General features: G+C 32.5%; 1 protein-coding gene across 3 annotated transcripts in view; it reads left to right on the top strand.

Moving 5' to 3' along the window:
- Positions 1–21,172, top strand: part of CENPK (centromere protein K) — a 34,961-nt gene extending 13,789 nt beyond the window's left edge. For all 3 annotated transcript variants that reach the window (XM_081054285.1, XM_081054284.1, XM_081054286.1), the window contains exons 5-10: positions 3,258–3,304; positions 9,723–9,805; positions 9,901–9,999; positions 10,331–10,457; positions 16,048–16,101; positions 20,299–21,172. In XM_081054285.1, coding sequence (XP_080910411.1) covers positions 3,258–3,304; positions 9,723–9,805; positions 9,901–9,999; positions 10,331–10,457; positions 16,048–16,101; positions 20,299–20,457 — 569 coding nt within the window. In that variant the 3' untranslated portion in view covers positions 20,458–21,172. The remainder of the gene's footprint in view (positions 1–3,257; positions 3,305–9,722; positions 9,806–9,900; positions 10,000–10,330; positions 10,458–16,047; positions 16,102–20,298) is intronic.
- The last annotated feature ends 2,315 nt before the right edge of the window (positions 21,173–23,487 follow it).

Raw genomic sequence — 23,487 nt, forward strand, 5'->3', positions numbered from 1 at the left:
AAAGTCTACATTCATTATGCCATTTGTATGTCTGTATACGGTATTCAGTATGGATTGTATCCTCTTTTTCCACACACATCTCTCTTCTCCTTTCTCCTGCCCCTCTGTCTCCTTTCCTCTAACTCCCCCCATTTCCTTCTTAATCTCCTTTGAGCTTATCATCTTCTATCCCAGTTACTGGAATTCTTTTCTCTTCATTCTCTTCCTAGACAGTTTCATATGGATTCTTGGTTGTAATTAATTCATGCCAATGTCTACCATTGTTCCACATCCTCACTATCATCTAGTAGTCTTTTTAATTTTAGCACTTCTGGAAGAGATTATGTGTGTGTGTGTGTGTGTGTGTGTGTGTGTGTGTGTGTGTGTGTGTGTAATTGTGATTTTAATTTTAATTAATCCAACTCTATCCTTTTGCCTTCTGAGCATCGTATTAAGCATCTCAAAGGCTGTTCATATTCTAAAGTTAAAATGTTGGTATTCCCCAGAGGACTATGTCCCACTCTTTAATTCATACTGTAAATGCTATTCCAGCATTATATTTTCTGATCCTGTTTTTATGTGTTATATCTAGATTAATTACTTCTATATTAGGTTGCTAGGGCTGCCATCTCAAAATACTATGGATTGAGTTGTTTGGATTGGGTTGTTTAAATAAGAGAATTTTATGTTCCCATAATTCCAGAGGCTTGAAGTCCAAGATTAAGGTGGTGTTTTCTGCTGAGGCCTTTCTTCTTGGATTATAGACTGCCATCTTCTTCCTCCCTGTGTCTTCACATAGTCACTGGTCTGTATCCTAATCTCTTTGTATAAAGATGTCAGTCACAATGGAGTAAGGCCCACCCTAATGACCTCATTTTAACTTTTTAAAGACCCAATTCCAAATATAGTCACATTTTGAGGTACTGGGGATTAGGACTTCAACATTTGAACTTGGGTAGGGAGGGTCTACACAATTTCCATAACTAAAAGTGTATATACCCAAACCAGACTTCTCTGTAACATAACATATATATATATCTATACCTTCTAGACATTTTTTGCAGAATATGCGACAGAAACCTCAGATTCATGAACTAGTCTTCATTCTCTGACCCATTGAATGGAAGCTATTTGATTTGCCATAAAATTCAGTACCTCTAGATTCTTCCATTTTCATATTTCACATACAGCCCATCATTAATCATTGAACCTTATTACCACAGATTTACCTTAGGCCTTCATCCTTAGTCCATTAGTTTATTATAATAAACTTTTTGCTTCTCGATCAAGATTTTTTTTAATTATAGAAATTGAAACAATTTAAAGAAAAGTTAAAGGTCTAACTTTATTCTTTTGCATGTGTATTGTCTACTTTCTCAATACCATTTATTGAGAGGGTCCTTTCTCCCACTGAATTGTCTTGTCACCTTCATCAAAAATCATTTGATCATATGGTGAGGATTTATTTCTGGGCTTTCTATTCTGTTGGTCTATATGTCTGTCTCCATTCCAGTAGCACACTGTTTTGATTACTGTAGTTTTGTAGTTGGAAATTAGGATGTGTGAGTCCTCCAACTTGTTCTTTTTAAAGGTTGTTCTGGCTATTTCGTGTCCCTTGAGATTCCATGTGAATTTTAGGATGGATCTTTCTGTACTACAAAAAAAATTATTACTGGGATTTAATAGGGAATCTGAAGTTTGCTTTGGGTAGTATTGACGTATTAATATTGTCTTCCTTAAACAAGGGATGTCTTTCTTTGCGGTGGTATCTTTAATTTCTTTCAGCAACATTTTGTAATGTTCAGCGTACAAGTCTTTTGCTTCGTATGTTAAATTTATTCCTAAGTATTTCATTCTTTTTTTAAAAATTATTATTAGTTTCAGGTGAACAAAACAATGTACTAGTTAGACACTTCACCGCTCACAAAGTGATAACCACCTGCTCCCAATCACCCGCCCCTCTGGCATCGTATTATCTATTACGATTCCATCGACCATTCCCTATGCGGCACTCCATATCCCATGTCATGTGGATGGTATATATCAAAGAATTTTAAATTTTAATTTTTCTTATTATCATCATCCCTTACACTTGGTACTGTTAACACTGAATATACAGGCTGCCATGTTGGTCAAATACCCACCTTGCTTAGGGTTGCCAGGAAAAATTTTAAAAATCTTTGTATTTTTAGAAACTGCCATATTGCATTGGTTGAAATGATTGTTTGAATGAATCTTGAAATGCTACTCTTGGCCACACTGGCTAAGAGGGAGATTTTTAAACTTTATGTTCTTAGAATTCGCATTTGATGAAATGATTTAGTAGCCATCCTGGGACTGCCTATAATCAGTTCTAATACAGGGCCTGTTAGAAAGATAAACTATTCTAAGTATAAGGGTCGAACTTTTCTAAGTATAAGGATTTCATTTTGCTATACAAAATGAAAATGAAATAGTAGTTTATACTCATCAGACCAGCAAAAATTTTAATTTGTAATATCTTTTGTTGTTTCTTATTCATTGGTTGGAAATTTTTAGAGAAGACTCCGATATCCTGTATTAAAATTCACAATACACATTTCCGTCTGTGAAATTCCATTTCTGGGACTCTGTCCCACAGAAATGAAAGTACCAATACAGAAAGACATAAATAAAAGAATGCTTACTGCATTATTGTTTTTGCAACTAAAAACTAGACACAAGGTGATGCCCCGTCAATAGTGAAATCACTCAACACATTATGGTATATTCACTCTGTGGAAGGAATATTATGCAGCGATTTAAAATTATGAATTAGATTTCCACCAGATGAATAGAAAGTTTTTCCATGGGGGTTCTATTGAGTGCAAATAAGAATAATATGTATGATATAACCCATTTTTATACAACCAGCAATGACAAAATTAATAACCTTTGCATGTATATGTACAGATATGTGTATATCTGTACATATATGTATGCATACATAGAATCATGTGACTACAGAAGGAACACACTAGATTATTTTAATGCTGAAGGATTGAGAAAACAAAACAAGAAAAAGACACTAAAAACAAAATGTGCAACATATTTGTCTAAAATTATATATAAGTTGGTTATATATGTAAAGATATTAAATAAAAATAATTTCATAAAAACTACACATATTTCGTAAGAAGTTTTGTAACATGCAAATGGAAAGGGAAATGGTTATCTTAGAAACCACAATGTCAAATTCTTGATTTTTTTGAGAGTTAACTAAGCATGTGTATAATTTTTGTTTTGTTTTGTTTCTGTAGTAATCCCACTGAATGAAGAAGTTCTGGTAACATTAGGAAAGGAAGAGGTAAGTCACTTAATGAATTTGTAATAACTTCAAATAATTTAGACTAGAAGTGTTTTATATAAGTTCATCACAGGAAAAGTAGGATGAAACCACTTTAAAATCATAATAATTTTCTGTTCTGATTTTTATTAAACAGAATATTTGAAAATATTTGAATTTTGAACTCAATATCAGAACAATTGCTAAGTCAGTATATGTGAACCTTACTCTTATACTTAATTTTCAGTTGATTAAACTCTCTTTATAATAAAAGCAAAAAGGTAAAACATAGCTAAATGATCATACATAAACATCTATCCTTTTCAAATCTTCACATAAATGTCAATGAAGACATGGTTTTAATGTGTAAATCCATTAGGTCAAAGTATAAGAGAAAAGAAAGAATCAAACAAAAATTTTAATAAGGTTGTAGAGCATGGAAAGAGGTAATTATCTGTATGCCTACAGACAGAAGAGGAATGAAAGATTATCTGCCCTACAGAATTAAAGAAATGCCTGGGATTTGAAGGTTCCTGGTACTGCTACATTCAAGGTTCAAGTGAGGAGCTAAAAACAAGGAGATTTCTTTAAAGTTGGAACACAGACCCCAAAAAAAAAGTTAGAACACAGGCTATTATATCTTCTCTCTCATTCTCTTTTTTGCAATCAAACAGCTAACTATGTTTACGCCCACACCTGAAAACTGGAGGTATGTGGTATGGAGACATAAACCACTGAGGTGCTGGACTCAGGGACACCAGATTGAGTGTTAGTAGTTGTGGTATACAGGTCAAAAGTCAAACTAACAGAACACCAACTTAAAAAAAGGAGCACTTCACACCCCCAAAGATGGGTATAATTAAAAGAAAGTAACAAGTGTGTGATTACTGCTAGTGGGAATGTAAAATATTGCAGCCACTTTGCAAAACATTCTGGTAGTTCCTCAAATAGTGAAAGAGTTAGTTATACTACTATTTAAACCAGCTGTTTCACTCCTAGGTGTATACCCAAGAGAAATGAAAATGTGTGTGTGTGCACACAAAAACTTACACATTAATGTTCATAGCAACATTTTCTTAATGTCTGAAAAGAGGAAGCAACCCAAATGTCCATCAACTGGGGAATGGATAAATAAAATGTGCTATATCTATACAATGGCACATTATTTGTCAATAAAAAGAAATGAAGTACTGGTATATGCTAAAAATCGGGTGTACCTTGCAAACATGCTAAATGAAAGAAGTTGGTCACAAAGGATCACATACTACGTGATTCCCCTTATATAAAATTACCATACTAGGTCAATCTAAAAGAGACACAAAGTAGATTGTTGCTTGTTGATTAAGGCTGGGTGATTGGAGAGGAAATAGTGAGTGACTTCTCACTGTATAAAATATGACCAGTAGAAGTTCCAAAATAGAAAAAAAAATGGAAGGGAAAAAATAATAAAATAAATACGATATAAACATTTTCCCAGAATTAAAGATAATGATTCTTCACACTGAAAAAGTCCACCAAGAGTTAAAAATGATACATGGCATAATGATCCAGCATAATTTTTTTTCTTTGATAGCAGCCTTTAGGCCAGCAACTATAGTTTGGACTGGCCGAAATCCAAACTTGATGCAGTGCCAGCATCTGCCTCAACATTCTACTTTTATTTTACCTATACAAATAAAAATAATAATGGGGTTGAATATTTAGCTTGTTTCTCATTATTTTGCATTTCCTTACCATCCAGTGAGTCAACTCTGGGAATTGTTTTTATCATTTCTAAATTTCATTGATAATTTCTACCTGCAGAAACTGGTGACAGTGCAGCTGTTATAGCTTTGTTGATTCAGTAACCATCAGGCATCAAAGATTCATTATCATCTGCTCCATCATCTTTCTCAGAGTGCTTTTGCCAGGGTTATTAGAGCAAATCCCACTTCTGATGCCACCTGTGTCAGGGTTTTCCCCAAGACCACTCTCAGGTTCAGTGATTCGCTAGATTGGCTCACAGGATTCAGAAGAGCTATTATACTCATGGTTATGGTATATTATAGTGAGAGCATATAGATTAAAATGAGCAAAGGGAAAAGAAAGGCACATGGACCAAGCTTATAGGAGTCATTTCCCAGTGGAGTTGCACGGATGTGGTTAATTCTCCCTGAAACTTTGTGAGACAAACATGGGTAAAACAAACAGGGAAGTTCCCCTGAGCCTGTTGTTCAGGGTTTTTATCGGGAGTCAGTCCATAAGCATGCAGGGCCTCTTTGATTGACTCCAGCTACTCGGATGTCAGCCTCCAGAGCAAAATTGCATTCACCTTGAATCACACAGTTAGGAATCAACTCTAGTCAAACTGGTACCAACTGGCCCAATGTTGCAGGCACACACAAGCACTCTATCTGGCAGAATATTCCAAGGTCTCAGAGCTGCTCTTCTAGTAGTCCACCAGGGAAACAGGGACCAGTCCTGAAGACAGGACTTTCTTGTAATGTGCAGAGTTTATGCAACCTTGACCTCCTGGGTTAACCCTTTCCTGCATACTTGTCTTTTTTCTTAACAGTGTCTTTTGAAGAACATAAGCTCCTAATTCATTAACTCCATTTCATCTAGTTTTCTTTTAAAGTTTGTTCTCAAGTATAGGAAATATTTGTCCAACTTAAGGTCACAAAGATTTTCTTGCATGTTTTCTTTTAGAAATTTTAAAGTTTTAGGTTTCACATTTAGATCTATGATCCATTTTGAAATAATGTTTATATACAAAATGAGTTATTGGTTAAGATTAATTTTTTTCATACAGATACGAATTGTTTTAGCACAAATTATTGAAAGAAATAGAGTTTTCTTGAATTTCCTTTGTACATTTATTGAAAATCAATTGACCATGTACATGTAGGTCTGTTTCTAGACTCATTTGATCTCCATTCTGTGCTGTGGATGTATCTCTTCCTTTGTGTTTCTGTCTTTAGGCCAGTATCATATTGTTTTATTTACTGAAACTTTATAATATATCTTAAAATTAAATTAGTATGAGTTATCTAACTTTGTTGTTTACTAAAATTGCTTCATATTTTCGTGTAAATTAGAGTTGGCTTGTCATTCTATCGTATATAAAAGCTTACTGGAATTTTGAGATTTTCCTGAATCTATAGTTTAATATAGGGAGAATTGACATCTTTAATGTACTAAATCACAATTCAAATCCATAAGCACTGTTGGAGCTCTGCATTGATTTAGGTATCCATTTATGTGGTATTTAAAAAATGTATCTCACCAATGTTTTGTACTTCACTGTATCAATAGACTAAGAAGGGGGAAAAAAAGAACTTGACCATCTCAATGAATTCAGAAAGAATAAGTGGCAAAATCTTATATGCATGAATTAAAGGAAAACTTAATGAATTGTAATAGAAGTGTGCAGGTATATTACATGTTTTGTTAAATTCATCCCTTTAGTATTCCATATTTTTGATGCTATTAAAATGATATTCTTTTTTAAATTTCAATTTCTAATTATTTACTGCTGGTATATACAAATGCAGTTAATATTTACCTATTGATCTTGCACCTAGTGAGCATGAGAAACTCCTTTATTCTAGTAGCTCCTTTCTAGATTCCATAGGATTTTCTATGTAGCTAGTCACATCATCTGAGATCAAAGGAAGTTTTACTTATTTCTTTCCATTTGGATGCTTTTATTATCTTTTTCTCAACTTACTGTACTGTCCTGGAACATTTAGTAATATATAGAATAAAAGTAGTGACAATGAACTTTTTTGCCTTGATCTTAATCTTAGTGGATAGCATTCACTCTTTCGCCATTAAGTGTGATTGTTAGCAGCAGGGTTTTTATTGATGCCCTTAATTAAGTTGAGGAAAATATCTTCTGTTACAATTTATGAAGTCTTTTTTAAAAAATCATAAATTAATATTGAATTTTGTCACTTATTTCTGAATTCATTGAGAAGATCAAAAATTTGTTTTTTGGTCTGTTCATATAGTAAATTACATTGATTGTTTTTTAAAGGTTGATTTGGATTGTTTGTACATTCCTAGGATAAGTCCCACTTTGCTGTAATGTATTAATTTGTTTTTCTTTTTTTTTTTTTTTAAAGATTTTATTGGGGAAGGGGAACAGGACTTTATTGGGGAACAGTGTGTACTTCCAGGACTTTTTTCCAAGTCAAGTTGTTGTCCTTTCAATCCTAATTGTGGAGGGTGCCGTTCAGCTTCAAGTTGTTGTCCTTTCAGTCTTAGTTGTGGAGGGCGCAGCTCAGCTCCAGGTCCAGTTGCCATTGCTAGTTGCAGGAGGGCACTGCCCACTGTCCCTTGCGGGACTCGAGGAATTGAACTGGCAACCTTGTGGTTGAGAGCCCACTGGCCCATGTGGGAACTGAACCGGCAGCCTTCGGAGTTAGGAGCATGGAGCTCTAACCGCCTCAGCCACCGGGCTGGCCCTGTTTTTATTTCTTGCTAGATTTAATTTACTAAAATTTTATTGAGACTTTTGCATCTAAGTTGATGAGAGATGTTGGTCTGTGATTTTCTTTTCTTGTGACATATTTGTCAGGCTTTGGTATCAGGGCAATACCAGCTTCATAGAATAAACTGAGAAGTATTCTCTCTTCGAAAGTGTTTGTATAGAATCAGTATTATTTATTCCTTAAACGTTTGTTAGAATTCACAGGTGAAGCCATCTGGGCCTGGTGTTCTTTGTGGGAAAATTCTTAACTACAAGTTCAGTTTTTTTGCTGCTAGTCAGGTTTCCTGTTTTCTCTGAATGAGCTTTGGTAGCTTGTGTCTTTCAAAGAGTTTGTCCATCTCATCTAATTTGTCAGATTTATTGAGATAAACTCTTCATAGCATTCCCCCATTACCATTTTAATGTTTGTAGTAATGTCACCATTTTTATTCCTGACATTGGTAATTTGTGTCCTTTTTTTCTCCTATGATTAGTCTGGGTAATTCTATTGACTGTATCAAAAAATCAGCTTTGGAGTTCCTTGATTTTTTCCCCCCATATTTCTTTTTGGTTTTTTTATTTCATTGATTTAGGTTTTTATCATTATTTTTTCTTAGGCTTATTTTTTGTTTTATTTCCCCTTTTTCTAGTTTTTTAGGATGGAAGCTGAGGTCATTAATTTGAGAGCTGTCTTTTTTCTACTACAGACTTTTAGTGATATAAATTCTCATCTGAGTACTGCTTTTGCTTCATCCCAGAAATTTTGTTTTTATTTTCAGACAATTTATAATAATTTCTTATTTTCCTGTTGATTGCTTCTTTGACCCATGGGTTATATAGAAGTCTGTTTTTAGTATCCAAATATTTGTAAATTTTTCCAGGTGTCTTTCTATTAATTGATTTTTAATTCCGTTGTTAGATGTTATTTAATGTAGTATCAATATGGTTACATTGAACTCTATATACTTGAGTTTTTGTTTCTATTTGTTCTACCTTTTCTCTGTTCCTGCTTCTCTCTCGTCCCACTTTCTTGGATTAATTGTATTAAAAAATAACCCATTTTATGTACACTATGGCTTCCTTGTTTTATCTCTTCATTTTTTTCATGATTCCTCTACTGTTTATAATATACAACTTTATATTATCACTGATTTTAATTTAGAAAAAGCTAATAGTAACCTTGATATCAAGAGAATGGAACATTAGCTAAAGTTTTTTGAAACAAAAGGTTAAAGGATACTAGAAAAAGTTCAGAATTTATTGTAATTTCCTATTGCCACACAGTCCTCTTTTATGTTCCTCAAATACGTCAAGTGTACTCCTGCCTCAGGACCTTTGTACTTACAAATTTCTGTGTCTGGAACATTTTTTGCTAGATAGTGATATGGGTTATCTCTTGCCTTTGTCGATTGCTAAACTGTTAACCTGATCAGAGAGGTCTTCCCACATCATAATATCTATCATGTATCTCATACCTGCTCCTCCTTTCTGTATTCTTAGTTTGACTTATTTTTCTCTTCATGGAATTTATCACTTAGTGGAGTTATATATTTATTTGTCTAGATTCCTGACTTTGTTCTCTTCACCTTTGCTTCCCTGATTCCTTCAGTAAGCCTGGTAGTGAATACCTGATACCTGATCAATAAATATTTGTTTAATGAGTGACATTCATTTGTGCCTGTTTTTTCTCCTTAGAAAAGAGACCTGATCTACTGAAAACTCACCATTAAATTGCCTTTCAATAGGAAATTAAACTTTATTGCTTAACAACCACTTCTTAAATTTTTGTATTATATTTAGCAATGAAATATTACAAAGAACTTAGTACCTGCTGTATATTTCCCTTTCAAAGACTGCCTGCTCAGCTTTTTTGCTGTTGATTTCTGAATATACATTTTAGAATTATATGTAAATTTTACTGCCATTATGAAATACAACTATTTATAGGATTAAAGACTAAGCAATTAATTTATTATTTTGTTCTAGTTCCAAAAACTGAGACATGATCTTGAATTGGTACTATCTACTATTCAGTCAAAGAATGAAAAGTTAAAGGAAGACTTGGAAAGGTATATTTATATTATAATTACCATTAATCATTGATATGTGTCGAATTGGCATTGTTTTATTTGGCTATTGTTTGTTCTGCTTTTCCACATTAAAGGGAGGAACAATGGTTGGATGAACAGCAACAGGTAATGGAATCTCTTACTGTACTACACAATGAATTGAAACATCACATTGTGACAGTTTCTGAATCAAGGTACTATTTTTATGTTCTAGGTTTTTAAACTATGAAAAAGTAATTTATTTTTTGTTATATGAAATACATAGATGAAAAGAGGTAAATTTCACCGGAAATTGTCAGTCTTACCATAACTTTTGCCATCTATTAGTTACATGATCTTTTATGAATGACTTGACTTTTAGTTTCCTTATATATTAAATAGAGAATATTACTTTCATAAAGCGAGTTATATTTGTTTTGAATGAAGTTTGAACAGAGTTCTTGATCAACCTTATGGGTAACCAGTTACATACACTTACATATTTTATCAGTGAAATATTTCTCTTAATTTTTTGAAACCTATTAGAATCTTTAATGAGCTGAAAACTAAACTGCATGATACGAAAGAATACAAGGAGAAACTATTGATTACCTTGAGTGAGTTTCTAGAAGACCACTTTCCTCTGCCTGATAGAAATGTTAAAAAGAAAAAGGTAAGTTTTAGAAAAGACATTCATGTAGATATTCATGAATGAATTTGTTTCAGATAGGGTTAAATGTAAATTTTCTATATTTTTCCATGAACACATGTAACTTAAAATTAGAAGAATTATTGTTTAAAATCTGTTAATGTAAATTACTATTTTAATAGTAGTTAAGATGGAATAAACCTTTTCCACAGAAGCAAATAAATATTTCAATGGATGACAGAAAATTGAGAACAGCCACTTTAATTTTTTTCTTATAACAGAATATTGTGTAAATGAAACATGTGGAAGTAGAATAGGCATTGAAATTGGCATCAGAATGATCTTTTTAAAAACATACAGTTTAATTATTTTTCATCGTAAAGCGTCTGATGACTCCCTACACAATGAAGTCTATAAACTCCTTAGAGAAATGAATTTATATGCTGGACTTTGTCTATCTCTTTAGCCCCCTTTCCAGTCATTCTTTATCCATGTCTTGCATGAATCCATTCAACCATACACTATTATTGTTCCAGCAAGTTTGCAATGACCTGTCATCTTTTGTGCCTTACACATTATATTCCCTCTGCTTACAAAATGCTTTCTATCTAATAAGGATAGCAAATTCTCACTATGACAACTCAAACGTCTTTTGTGTGAACCATTGAATGAAGCTTAAATGTGATTTTATTAGGATTTATCACATAATTTTGTAGTAATCATTTATGTCGATCTCCTTATTCCCCCACCGTGCACTGAGCTCCTTGATGTGTTTAATTCATCTTGTGTCTTTACTATCTCTCATATCTATTATGTACCTTCTAAGTTCATATTTATTGAATAATTGTAAGTATGTATACTAGGAAAACGAGAAGAAATTCTCTTGGTTTTCTTACAGTCTTTTTTTTTTTTTTTTTTAATTCTTGCCTTTATTCTTTTAACTAGCTTTACATTTGTTACGGACTATCCTGTTTCCCTGAAAATACGACCTAGCCGGACAATCAGCTCCAATGTGTCTTTTGGAGCAAAAATTAACACTATGTCCCCCGTTCTATCCATTGTTACCTATGTTCCTTATTTATTTCTGAATTGTTGATACTTTATGTTAACTGTTTTATTAAGTTCATGATTCTTTATCTACTAATGAGAATAATGCCACATTAACACAGTTATTTTCTGATCCCAGTCTCCCTGTTTTTCAACCTTTTTTTTAACCTATAACTTCTCCACTAATAGAACCAAAGGTTTGAGGCATTCTGAAAAGGAAACATTGTTTACCAGAAGTCATCATGTTTTCATTAAGTTGTATTTGATAAGCTCATTTTTTAAATGAAATTTATGAACTATTGGTATGTCACAAAATAATTGATTACTTTCTGTCAAGCAATAATACTGGATGTAATACTGGATGTATTAATAAGCTCAAGCTGCTATAACAAATTACTGTAGACTAGATGGCTTAAACAAAATAAATTTATTTTCACATAGTTCTGTAGGCTAGATGTCCAAGAGCAAGGTGCCATCAGAGTTGATTTCAGCTGAGGCCTTTCTTTCTTGCTGTGTCCTCACATGGCCTTTTCTCTGTGAGTATATACATATAGAGAGAGCTCTCTGGTGTCTCTTATTATTATTATTATTATTATTATTATTATTATTATAAGGACACCAATCCATTTGGATTAGGACCCCACTGTTATGACCATATTTAACCTTAATCATCTCATTAACAATAATCTCAAGACCCATCCATGTTATCGCAAATGACATTATTTCATCTTTTCTTATGGCAGAATAGTATTCCATTGTGTATATATACCACAACTTCTTTATCCAGTCATCTATGGCAGGAAACTTTGGTTGTTTCCATGTCTTGATCACTATAAATAAAGCTGCAATGAACATTGCAGCACACATGTCTTTATGGGTAAATGTTTTGAGATTTTCTGGGCAGATACCCAAAAGAGGGATTGCTGGGTCATATGATAATTCTACTCTTAGTTTTTTGAAGAACCTCTATGCTGCCTTCCATAGCGGCTGCACCAATCTGCATTCTTACTATCAGTGTAATGAGGGTTCCTTTTCCTCCACAGCCTCTCCAACATTTATCATTATTTGTCTTGTTGATAATAGCCATTCTAACTGGTGTGAGGTGATATCTCACTGTGGTTTTTATTTGCATTTCTCTGATAATTAGTGATGTTGAGCATCTTTTCATATATGTGTTGGCCATCTGTGTGTCCTCTTTGGAGAAATGTCTATTCAGGTCCTCTGCCCATTTTTTAACTGGATTATTTGTTTTTCTGTTGTTGAGTTGTATGAGTTCCTTATATATTTTGGATATTAGCCACTTATCGGAAGCATTGTTTGCAAATATCTTCTCCTATTCAGTTGGTTGCCTCTTTATTTTGTTGATGGTTTCTTTTGCTGTGCAGAAGCTTTTTAGTTTGATTAGTTTGATTAGATAGTCACATTCATTTATTTTAGCTTTTACTTCTTTTGCCTTTGAGATCAAATTCATAAAGTGCTCTTTGAACCCAAGGTCCGTAAGTTTAGTACCTTTGTTTTCTTCTACGCAATTTATTGTGAAATAAGTCACAGAAAATTCGAGAACCGTATGACTTCACTGATATGTGGGATATAAAACTGAAAGCAACAAAGAAGCAAGAGAAACAAATAAAGAAAGAAAAACTCATAGACACAGACAATAGTTTAGTGGTTCCCAGAGGGTAAGGGGAAGAAGGGGTGGTACATGAGGGTAAATGGGGCCAAATATATGGTGATGGAAGGAGAACTGACTCTGGTTGTTGAACCCACAGTGTGATATATAGATGATGTATTACAGAATTATATACCTGAAACCTATGTAGCTTTACTAATCATTGTCACCCCAATACATTTTAATTAAAAATAAATAAATAAAGGCTTTTCAAAGTGAAAAAAAAATCACTTCTTTAAAGGCTCTCCAAACATTGGTTAGGACTAACCACATTGGTTAGGACTTCAACATATGAATTTTGGAGGGCACAGTTCAATCCAGTACAGTGGACTTTATCATTCAAAGATGTATACACAGAAGAAAGAGACAACCAGAATCCCTCCATGAAATCATTAACATTAGGTGAATATCTATTGAAACATTTTTCTAAACCCATACATGTATAGAAACATAAGTGGAATGATGGATGGGTGGATCAATATAATTTTGTATATGCTAATATAAAATAAGTATTAGAGGGAATTTTACTTACATTTGATAGAAGAAAAGTGAGTGAAGTTGAATTGTTGAACTCAGATACATATTTCTTTGCTTTAAGTGATTTTAGTTCTGGAGAGATCCCTAATATAAAGAAAATAAATTAGAAAAACATAAAAGATTATAATAGTTTAATTGTGTCTTTTAACTTGAAGCAGTATTCAATGACTCCCTGCTATGATGAGGAAATTAACATTCTTCCTCTTAACCCTTATTCCAATTTGTGTTATTTATTTTTACTTTGGCAAGTCTATAGCATTTATATTCTGTTTTGATACCATCATTAATGTATATGCTTAGTCTTTATTTCACATTGTATGGGATTCAATAATTATCATCTTTTACCATTCATTTTTGAATTTTTCAGTTTAATTCATTGTTTCATATGATGGGTTTCTTTGACAAGTAATTTGTTCAAGAATTCCTAGGTGTTTTATTTTTTAAGTTTTTGAATGCTGAAAATACTTTGTTTGCCTTATACTCAAAGGATACCTTTGGCACATTTTAAAAAAACATCTCAAGACTTGGTAGGGATTGCTCCATTCTGAGATGGAATGTGCAATGGAGAAGTCTGAGGCCAGCCTGTAGATGTCTTGCTGCTTCTGACTATGTGCTTGAAGACTTCTTTATCTTTGACCTTCAGTGACTTAACCAGATACGTCACAATGTTGATCATTTCTTAGTCATTTTGCTCTGAAGATGATACATTGTTTCCAGGGACAGATTTATGTCACCTTTCATTTCAGAGAAATTTTGTTTTATATCTTACATTGTTTATCAAGTCCTTACGTTGAAACATTTTTTCTGTTTGCTTTATTTTATTTTTCCTTCTGTGTTTTCTTTGATTGTCTCAAACCTTTATATTTTAATCCATGCCTTCCTGCTTATTTCTGTATCAGTTCTGTAATTGTGTTTGCTTTCATCGCTAGTGAATCGTATGCTGCTTTTCACCACTCTTTGATTTAGCAAGGTATTAGAGCTGAGGAGACTTTGACATCCAGCTTTACTCAGGAATTACATTTATTTTTGTGAGGGTTATTTTACTATTTCTTTAATATTTTTGTATTTTTGTAAGACTTTACACGGACTGCATGTTACTCTTTGACTGGTAACTGTAATGTACTAGCTGTCACTATAGTTGGTGACTTTGCAGTTAATTCAATATGTGAACTCAAAAGCTGCTGGTTAGGATTAGTATTATCTTGGAAGGAGATTTCTAGCAGTTTCCCTTAGAGCCTTGTCCTGTTCAACATTTTAAACTGTTATTTAAAGTGACCAAGTAGAAGACTTGGTCATCAAAGGTTGGGAAGATATGAAACTGTAAGGGCTAGATAGTAAATACTTGTATATTGGATGACAATTACGACTGTATTTTTCAGCTGGCCAAGAACGAGGCCAAATAAAATAGGATGATATTTAGAGGAGGTACATTGAATATTTTTCTTCGGTTTAAAACATTAAATAAAGATTGAAGGTGACATATCTTAGATAGATGTATGAAAAAAGCTGGCATTTTAGATGATAGTATGTTCCGATCGAGGTCAGCAGGGCGAAATAGATGTCCACAAGCTATTGCAATCTTCAACTTAATGAATAAATTCCAGCATCTACAAATATAGATATGAATCTTCCTTTTTGTCTTTGGTGTTTGAGTCATTCCTATATCATTGTGGAAACTGGAATAAAAAAGCAAAAAAGACAAATTAGGGCACTTTCAGAGAACAACCATAATACTAAAGGGCTGCAAGTCTATGGCTTCTGAAAAATAATTGAAGGAACTAATGATTAATAAGGAGAAGAGTTAAGGCTCATAATAACTGTTTTCAAATATTTGAGGAACTTTTGCAAGGAATTGGATTGAGATTTATTCTCTGTCATTTCAAAGGGAAAAAGCGACAGTGAGTTAACATTGGGAACTGTCAAGAACTATAGCAAGGTGAACAGGTTTTCTGTCCTGAAGCTGTAAAAATACAGTCTGAAAATGTCATTTATTTGGGATATTTTGATTGGGTGGTTCAAACACTACGCTTTTATATATGAGTGTATGTAATATGTATAGCATAACTTACCCCTTATATATTTATAAATAGTCTGAATTGTATCTTATAGTAATTGCAAAAGTTTTCACTGTCTTAGAGGTTTCAACTGTGTTTTTATGAACTTGCTGTTTAGTAAAAGCAGGTTGTTTACTTTCAAAATTCTTTTTAAATCACCTAATTATAAATGTTTGGCTTTAGTATGCCTTGTGACATTGTAATTAATAAATGTTAATTTTTTTAATTTTATAATAAATACAATCTAATATTCTGCCATAGGCAGAATTGAAGTATTAATTCTTTGTTATTCAAATTTCTCTCAAAGAAAAATATTCAAGAATCAACTGCACAGCTGATAACACTGCATGAAATATTAGAGGTGAGTGTTTTGTCTTCAAGATGTCGCTTAGTTACTGATTTGTGAACAATTATACACAGGCTTGAAAAAAAATACTGCTTCAGAAAAAATACTTTAGTTCTTAAGTTATACACCAATCTTAGACATATTAATTATCTTTAATATAAAATTAGTTTCTGTTTTTATACAGTACTAGAAAGAATATTTTAAAAGAACATGAAATTTTTTAAAAGAACAGAATTAAAAAATTCTGTTTAAAAGAATTTTTTAAAAGAACATGAAATTAGAGTCTAACTCTTAATCATATTCCCAAGATTAGTACTTTAGGAACATTTTTTTTTTTATTAGTTTCAGGTGTACAAGACAAGGTAATACTTAGACGCCCACCATCTACATCCCTCACACTGTGAACCCCCCTCACCCCACCCACCATCCCTCCGACCTCACACCCATACATTACATCACACACATAAAATTATAGTTGGCATTCATTAATGTTTAGCCTCTGGTGCACAACGCCACGATCAGGCATCCACACCATCCCTGAGGTGGTCTCCCAAATAGGACGCATGCCCATCGGATACCCAACAAAACCCCTACAACATTATTGAATAAGTTCCCCAAATTAATTTCCAGAAAACCCTGAGGCCATCTTGCAAGAACATTTTTATGATGTTATTTAGTATTTACGTGGTGAAATCTTGTGCTGTTACATGGATGGTATCTTAGTTGGCAATTCTATGCAAAATTCTATGAAAAATACGTGTGTTTAAGGATTCTTTCAACTAGGTTGCAGAAATTCATGCACGGTTTTTTCTTAAATAACATCAGCCTCTTGTTTCATAATGCAAGGACTGAATAATCCCAACTTTTTCCGCTTGACATTTACCTTTCTTAACAAATATCTTTGATCTTTTTAAAACAATGTTTTTGAACTTTAGTCAGTTATCAAAATGTTAAATATTTGAGAAGATCTTGATATGACAATCATTGCAAATTGGGCACAGAAGAAGGTAAAATAGTCTGAAGAAAGAGATCTTTAACAGTTAGCATGTCTTTTTAAAATCATTGGTAAGATTAGAAGAAAGAGTGCTATAAGAAAACTTGTTTCATTGTAATTTTATGAATTGGATGCTGAAGTCTCTATTTTTATCTAGCTAAGTACTTTGATGTTTCAGGATATTTTGATATAGAATATTTGTTCGGAAGTAAAATACAAATTATTAGATTTTTGATTCGCCTCTTTTAACATATTTTTAGTTATTCTAGTTTATACTTAAACTAATAAATTATTGTTTCTCATGGATGACTTAACTTTTTTTTAATAAAAACTGTCATAGGTGGCAGATTTTGACAGTTATTAACTGGGAAATATATGTGTAATTTTTTAATATTATACTATGAGATTCCACCTAAAACTTATAATTACAAACCATATTTTGTCTACAACACTTATATTATCAATGATAAAAGTAACCGATATATAAGGTGCAATTCAGTGAAAAATGAAACAATATATATGTTCATTTAAAAGTTAAATATTAGCATTTAATTATTGCTGGCATCTATTAGAATTTTAATTAATATAATTGAAGTTAGAAATGAAAAGTAAGGATGGTTTTAAAAAAAACAAACAACCCAATTAAAAAATGGGCAGAGGACTTGAGGAGACATTTTTCTAAAAAGGACATACAGAAGGCAAGAAGACATATGAAGAAATGCTCAACCTCACTAACCATCAGAGAAATGCAAATAAAAACCACAATGAGATACCACCTCACTCCAGTCAAAATGGCTATCATCAATAAATCAACAAACAACAAATGCTGGCGCGGATGTGGAGAAAAGGGAACGTTAGTGCACTGTTGGTGGGATGGCAGATTAGTGCAGCCACTATGGAAAACAGTATGGAGGTATCTCAGGAATCTGAAAATGGAACTACCCTATGATCCAGTAATTCCACTCCTAGGCATCTACCCGGAGAAATCCAAAACTCCAATTCAAAAATCTGTATGCACTCCTATGTTTATTGCAGCACTTTACACAATAGCCAAGATATGGAAACAACCGAAATGCCCATCGGTAGATGACTGGATTAAGAAGCTGTGGTACATTTATACAATGGAGTATTACGCAGCCGTAAAGAAGAAAGAAATCGTATCATTTGCAGCAACATGGATGGATCTAGAGAACATTATCTTAAGTGAAATAAGTCAGAAAGAAAGACAAGTACCATATGATCTCACTTATATATGGAATCTAAAGAAAAGACTATGTGAATGAACTAATCAGAAACAGTTTTGGGGACACAAAGAAAAAACCGAGAGTTGTTAGATGGGTGTGGGGGAGGGGTTGGGGATAAGGGGAAAGGTGAAGGGATTTGGAAGCAGCTGGTAACCACAAGATGGCCTCAGGGTTTTTTTGAAAATTAATTTGGGGAAGGTATTCAATAATGTTGTAAAGGTTTTGTTGGGTATTCGATGGACATGCGTCCTATTTGGGAGACCACCTCAGGGATACTGTGGATACCTAATCATGGCATTGTACACCAGAAGCTAAACATTAATGAATGCCAACTATAATTTTATATATATAATGTGATGGTTCAGTGTGAGGTCGGAGGGATAGTGGATGGGGGGCGGGGGGTTCACAGTGTGAGGGATATAAATGATGAACGTCTAAGTATTACCTTGTCTTGTACACCTGAAACTAATAAATAAAAAAAAAGATATAGATATATACCTATATATCTATATATAATTATTATATAATAATATAATATATAATATAATAATAAAATATAATATGTAATTATCATTATTCAATAATGAGAAAGAAGGAAATCCTGCGATTTTTTTTGCAACAACCTGGATGGATCTTAAGGGCATTATGATAAATAAAGTAAGTCAGACTGAAAAAAAAAAAAGAAAAGTAAGGATGGTTTTAAATTGTATTAAAATAAGCAATTGCTCTAAAATAGGAATAATATTTAATTATTTTATCATCATACCTAAAAGAATGAGACCAAAAGATTCTTTTTCCCCAGTATGTGTGCTTGAAAGAGCTAGAGTTCATGATAGATGAAAACATCATTTCAAAAATTAAGATACTGATATTATTATGAAATGTGATTGAGATGAGAGCTTCATAGTTACACTTTTATTTTTATGGCACTTAATATTTGTATAAATTATGCTTTTTCTTTTTCATATTCCTTAAAGTAATATGTTTTAATTATAGCTTTGGTCTGGCAATTCAGAGATACACTGTCTAATTCATGATCTGCCAGTATAACGTTCCTCTTGAGGAATCTCTTAACCTTTCTGAATTCTGGTTTTGTAATTTGTGGAGACAGTGTGTAATAGCTCAGGAGGCAGAATAAAAATCGATATACATTTAGCATTTTTCATAGAACATTAGTGTTCAAAGAATTTCAGTTATGTGTTTCTCAAAAAAATTTTTCCTAATGTCAGTGGATCTGGGAAAGACAGGTGGTTCTCGGTGCACATTAGCAGTCTTTCCCCACCTATTTGAGCAGAGAACCCTGGTTTTCAAGACTAAGAACATCCTTAGGGAGACCAATTCAATGGAATACTTGTACAGTTTGGGAAATGTTAGCTTATATAATTTACTACAAATACTCAAAACTTCTGTTTGTAGTTGTAATCCCTCAACATCCTTAGTGAAGAAATCAAAGATAGTCAGGATGCAGTTGAAGGAAGTGATGATGATAGAATAGTTTTGAAGATTTATCATAAGAACAGGTGTTTTGGAGGGGGCACACGGCTGGTGATTTCTTGTTCCCCCAAATATTAAGACATGCATGTATTTTGAATTTTGCACATATTTTGTTGAGTATTTATTTAACTTCTTTATTTTTATTTTTAAGAAGTAGTTATACCCAAACTTCTAACCTACAGAAATTATTAGTGCCAAAAGAGTGGGAGAATTGTAAATGCCTTTTAACTAGTTTTTAGGAAATGTTTTCAAAGTTAAGATGTAGAGATTCATTTTAAAGCTGCTTCTTTCACTAATATCTATAGTGAATTTTTCTTTTAAAAAAGAAAATTATTTAATACATAGAAATTATGATATAAACAATTATTCAAAGAAAAAAAACTTTCGTTTTTTGGTAAAAAAAACTGTATTAATGTTTTATTATAGCTGTATCAATTTTTTTCCCAAGTAAGGTATATTTTGAATGTTTTTTCCCCCTAGATTCTTTTAAATAGATTATTTGATGCTCCACATGATCCATATGTCAAAGTTAGTGATTCTTTTTGGCCACCTTACGTTGAGCTGCTCCTGCGTAATGGAATTGCCTTGAGACATCCAGAAGATCCAACCCGGATAAGATTAGAAGCTTTCCATCAGTAACGAGATGGTCTTTTTCCACACAGTACTTAAAGAATCTTGGATTATGAATCAAGAATAATGGAAACACTGAGGATTACTTGACTAAAGAACACTGTTTGCAAATTAAAGCACATAGTCCTTTTATCCTTACAATGACACATGCTGCCGTCTACTATTCATTTAAAAATGGTCCTGGCATATTTCAGTCAGTACTTTGGTGCTTTAAACTGAATGGACGAGGATGCAAGTAAAAATATTCTAGACTTAATCATTCTAAAACATTTAATGTACCTTACTTTTGCAATGCTTTTGGGGAAATTCTTTGTTAATTTATGATATTGCTAATGTAATATTTTTTCTTTTAAACTTCATGACAGTTTCTTTTATGCATTTTTGAGTTCTATTTGGTACTTACCTTCTTTAACTTTAGGAATTAAAATGGAAAGTCCACTTAATTTGCAGATGGGTTTAAAATTGACTTAGTATCTGATGTAGAAGGAAGCATAATTTAAAAGTATTTAGTAAATCTGTTCATGTATACTGTCTTATTTTTATATTTGTTAAAAATTGAAATATTAAAGTATTGGATAGACGTAGAAAACTATATTTTAATGTATATCACTAACAAATGATACATATTAAACCACTCATGATTGTTAATTATTACTAACAAAATTGTGTTCATAAAATTTTTGTTAATCTTTGTGACTTTTCTTTAAATAAAATTCTCTTATCGAAAAATATTTAGCGTTTTTGGTGATGTGGTATTATTTTTTTAGAAACTAAATAGACTTTTTGATAAGCAGATAATTGAAGATATTGTAGGACTCATTCATGATTACTTACAAGCTAATCTCGTTTACAAGAAACTAGAGAATTTTAAACCCATTTAGAATCCTTAGTTTTCTAAGAGGACTTAGTGTGTATTTTTCATTTGAAAATGCTTTCTACTGTATATCATCCAAGTGTCTTGATTACCTTTAATACTTCATCTTTTTAAAAGTAAGCAAATAATACTCCAAGTATACCATCTCCCTTTCTGTAGAAAATACAAACATTTATATTTTAGTAAACTTAAGTTTTTTCACAGGAAGATATATATACCTTTCTAGATTACTCCAGTTGGGAGTCAAGGGAATGAGCCACTTTTTATTTGAAGTTACTGGAGAAAGGGAGAAATGGTTCTGGCAATAAAAGCCTGACAATAATTCTACAGAGCAGGTACTGATGTTGTTTGTGGATTTCTCTGTATTGCAAATTAAAGAAAGAAGGAGAAAGGCAATAACTTGATTTATTTGGTAAGTCTTCATTTCACATTTTACTGATAAATCTACTGATTAGATCATTTTACTGCCGTATCTTGTATAAGGCTGTAAAGAAAACCGATTGCATCCTACTTTAATTTGCAACCTCCTTACACAGCAAGATTATTTGCCCACTTTTGATCTCAATCAGCAAAGTAAACTATAGTAGAATTAGTCTTGATTTGTACTCCATCTAAGCTTACAGTCCTTGAAGCTTTTTGTGGTTGTGAGTTTGTTGGAAAAAATGTTTCAAATTCTGAGGATCTATATGTATTTTCACATTTTCACTGATTTAAGGAAATCACTGAAATTTGTTAAGACTTAGAATTTGTTTTTATTTCTAGCTCTTAAATATGATAATGCAAAATATCTGAAAATAATACCATATTCTAGCTTTCCCACACCAGATAGTGATGTTAACATAATTTAAAAACAAAAATTTGTTTTAATCTGCCGCAAAATATATTTAACTTTGTTTTTGGTTGGTGTGTTCACATGGATTGATTTGGGAGAATTTAAATCTCTATTTGGTTGAAAATTTAACCCAGTTGAATAAGACCTTGTTTAGTCATATCCAGTGTTTTATGTGGTCATACATCTGTGTTAACACTTCTGACTGTTGTTTTCCTTAGTTTACTTTTTATTTATTTATCTAACTTGTAGTTAACGTTCCTGTTGCTTTTACCAAGGATTATATTTTTCAATTCCAAAACTACCACAGCCAAATGGCATTTATTCCAGGTGTGCAAGACTGGTTCAATATTGAAAAATCAATTAATGAAATCCGTCACGTCATTAGACTAAAGCAGAAATATACGATCATATCAATAGACTACAGAAAACCCATTTGACAAAATACAGCACCCACCCATGATTAAAAACTCAGCAAGCTAAGAATAGAAAAATTCCTTTCCTTGATAAAGAACATCTACGATAAACAGCTAACGTATTTACTTAATGGTGGAAAACTAGATGCTTCCCTTCTAAGATCAGGAAAAAAAGGCAAGAATGTCTCCTTCACCACTCCTATTAACATTGTACTGGAAGTTCTACCTCATGTAATGAGAGAAAAGTCCCAAGAATCAACAAAAAAAATCCTGGAACTAAAGTCCAATTATAGCAAGTTTTCAGGATACAAGGTTAACATACAAAAGTCAATTGTTACCTATGCACTTGACATTCAAACATTTATATTACAGCAAAGAGAGAGAGAGAGAGGAAGAGGGAGATAAATAGTATAAATCAAACAATATGTACAAGATTTACTAGTATGTAAGGAAACTGACAAAAAAAGAAATCAAAGGAGATCTTAATAAATGGAAACGTATTTCATACTTATTGATAGGAAAACTTCATGTTGTTAAAGTCTCAGTTGTTCCCAAATTGATTTATTGATTTAATGCAATCCCAATTAAAAATCCCAGCAAGTTACTTTGTGGAAATCAACAACTTGATTCAAGCAAAAGACCCAGAATACCTGCTACAATATTGAAGAATAACAAGTTAAAGGACTGACACCAACTTAAGACTTGCTATAACACTATAGTAACCAAGACAGCATGATATTGATGAAAATGGACGAATTAATCAATGGACAGAATGGAGAGCTCAGAAATAGACCCATATAAATATGGTCAGCTGACAAAGGAGCAAAAGTAATCAATGGAGAAAGCTTAGCCTGTCTTTTTCAACAAATGTGCGAGAACAACAGTATATACATATGTCAAAAAAAGGAGGGGGTGGAGGA

This window comes from Rhinolophus hipposideros, assembly GCF_964194185.1.
Source record: "Rhinolophus hipposideros genome assembly, chromosome: 7".
In the NCBI taxonomy this organism is placed as follows: Eukaryota; Metazoa; Chordata; class Mammalia; order Chiroptera; family Rhinolophidae; genus Rhinolophus; species Rhinolophus hipposideros.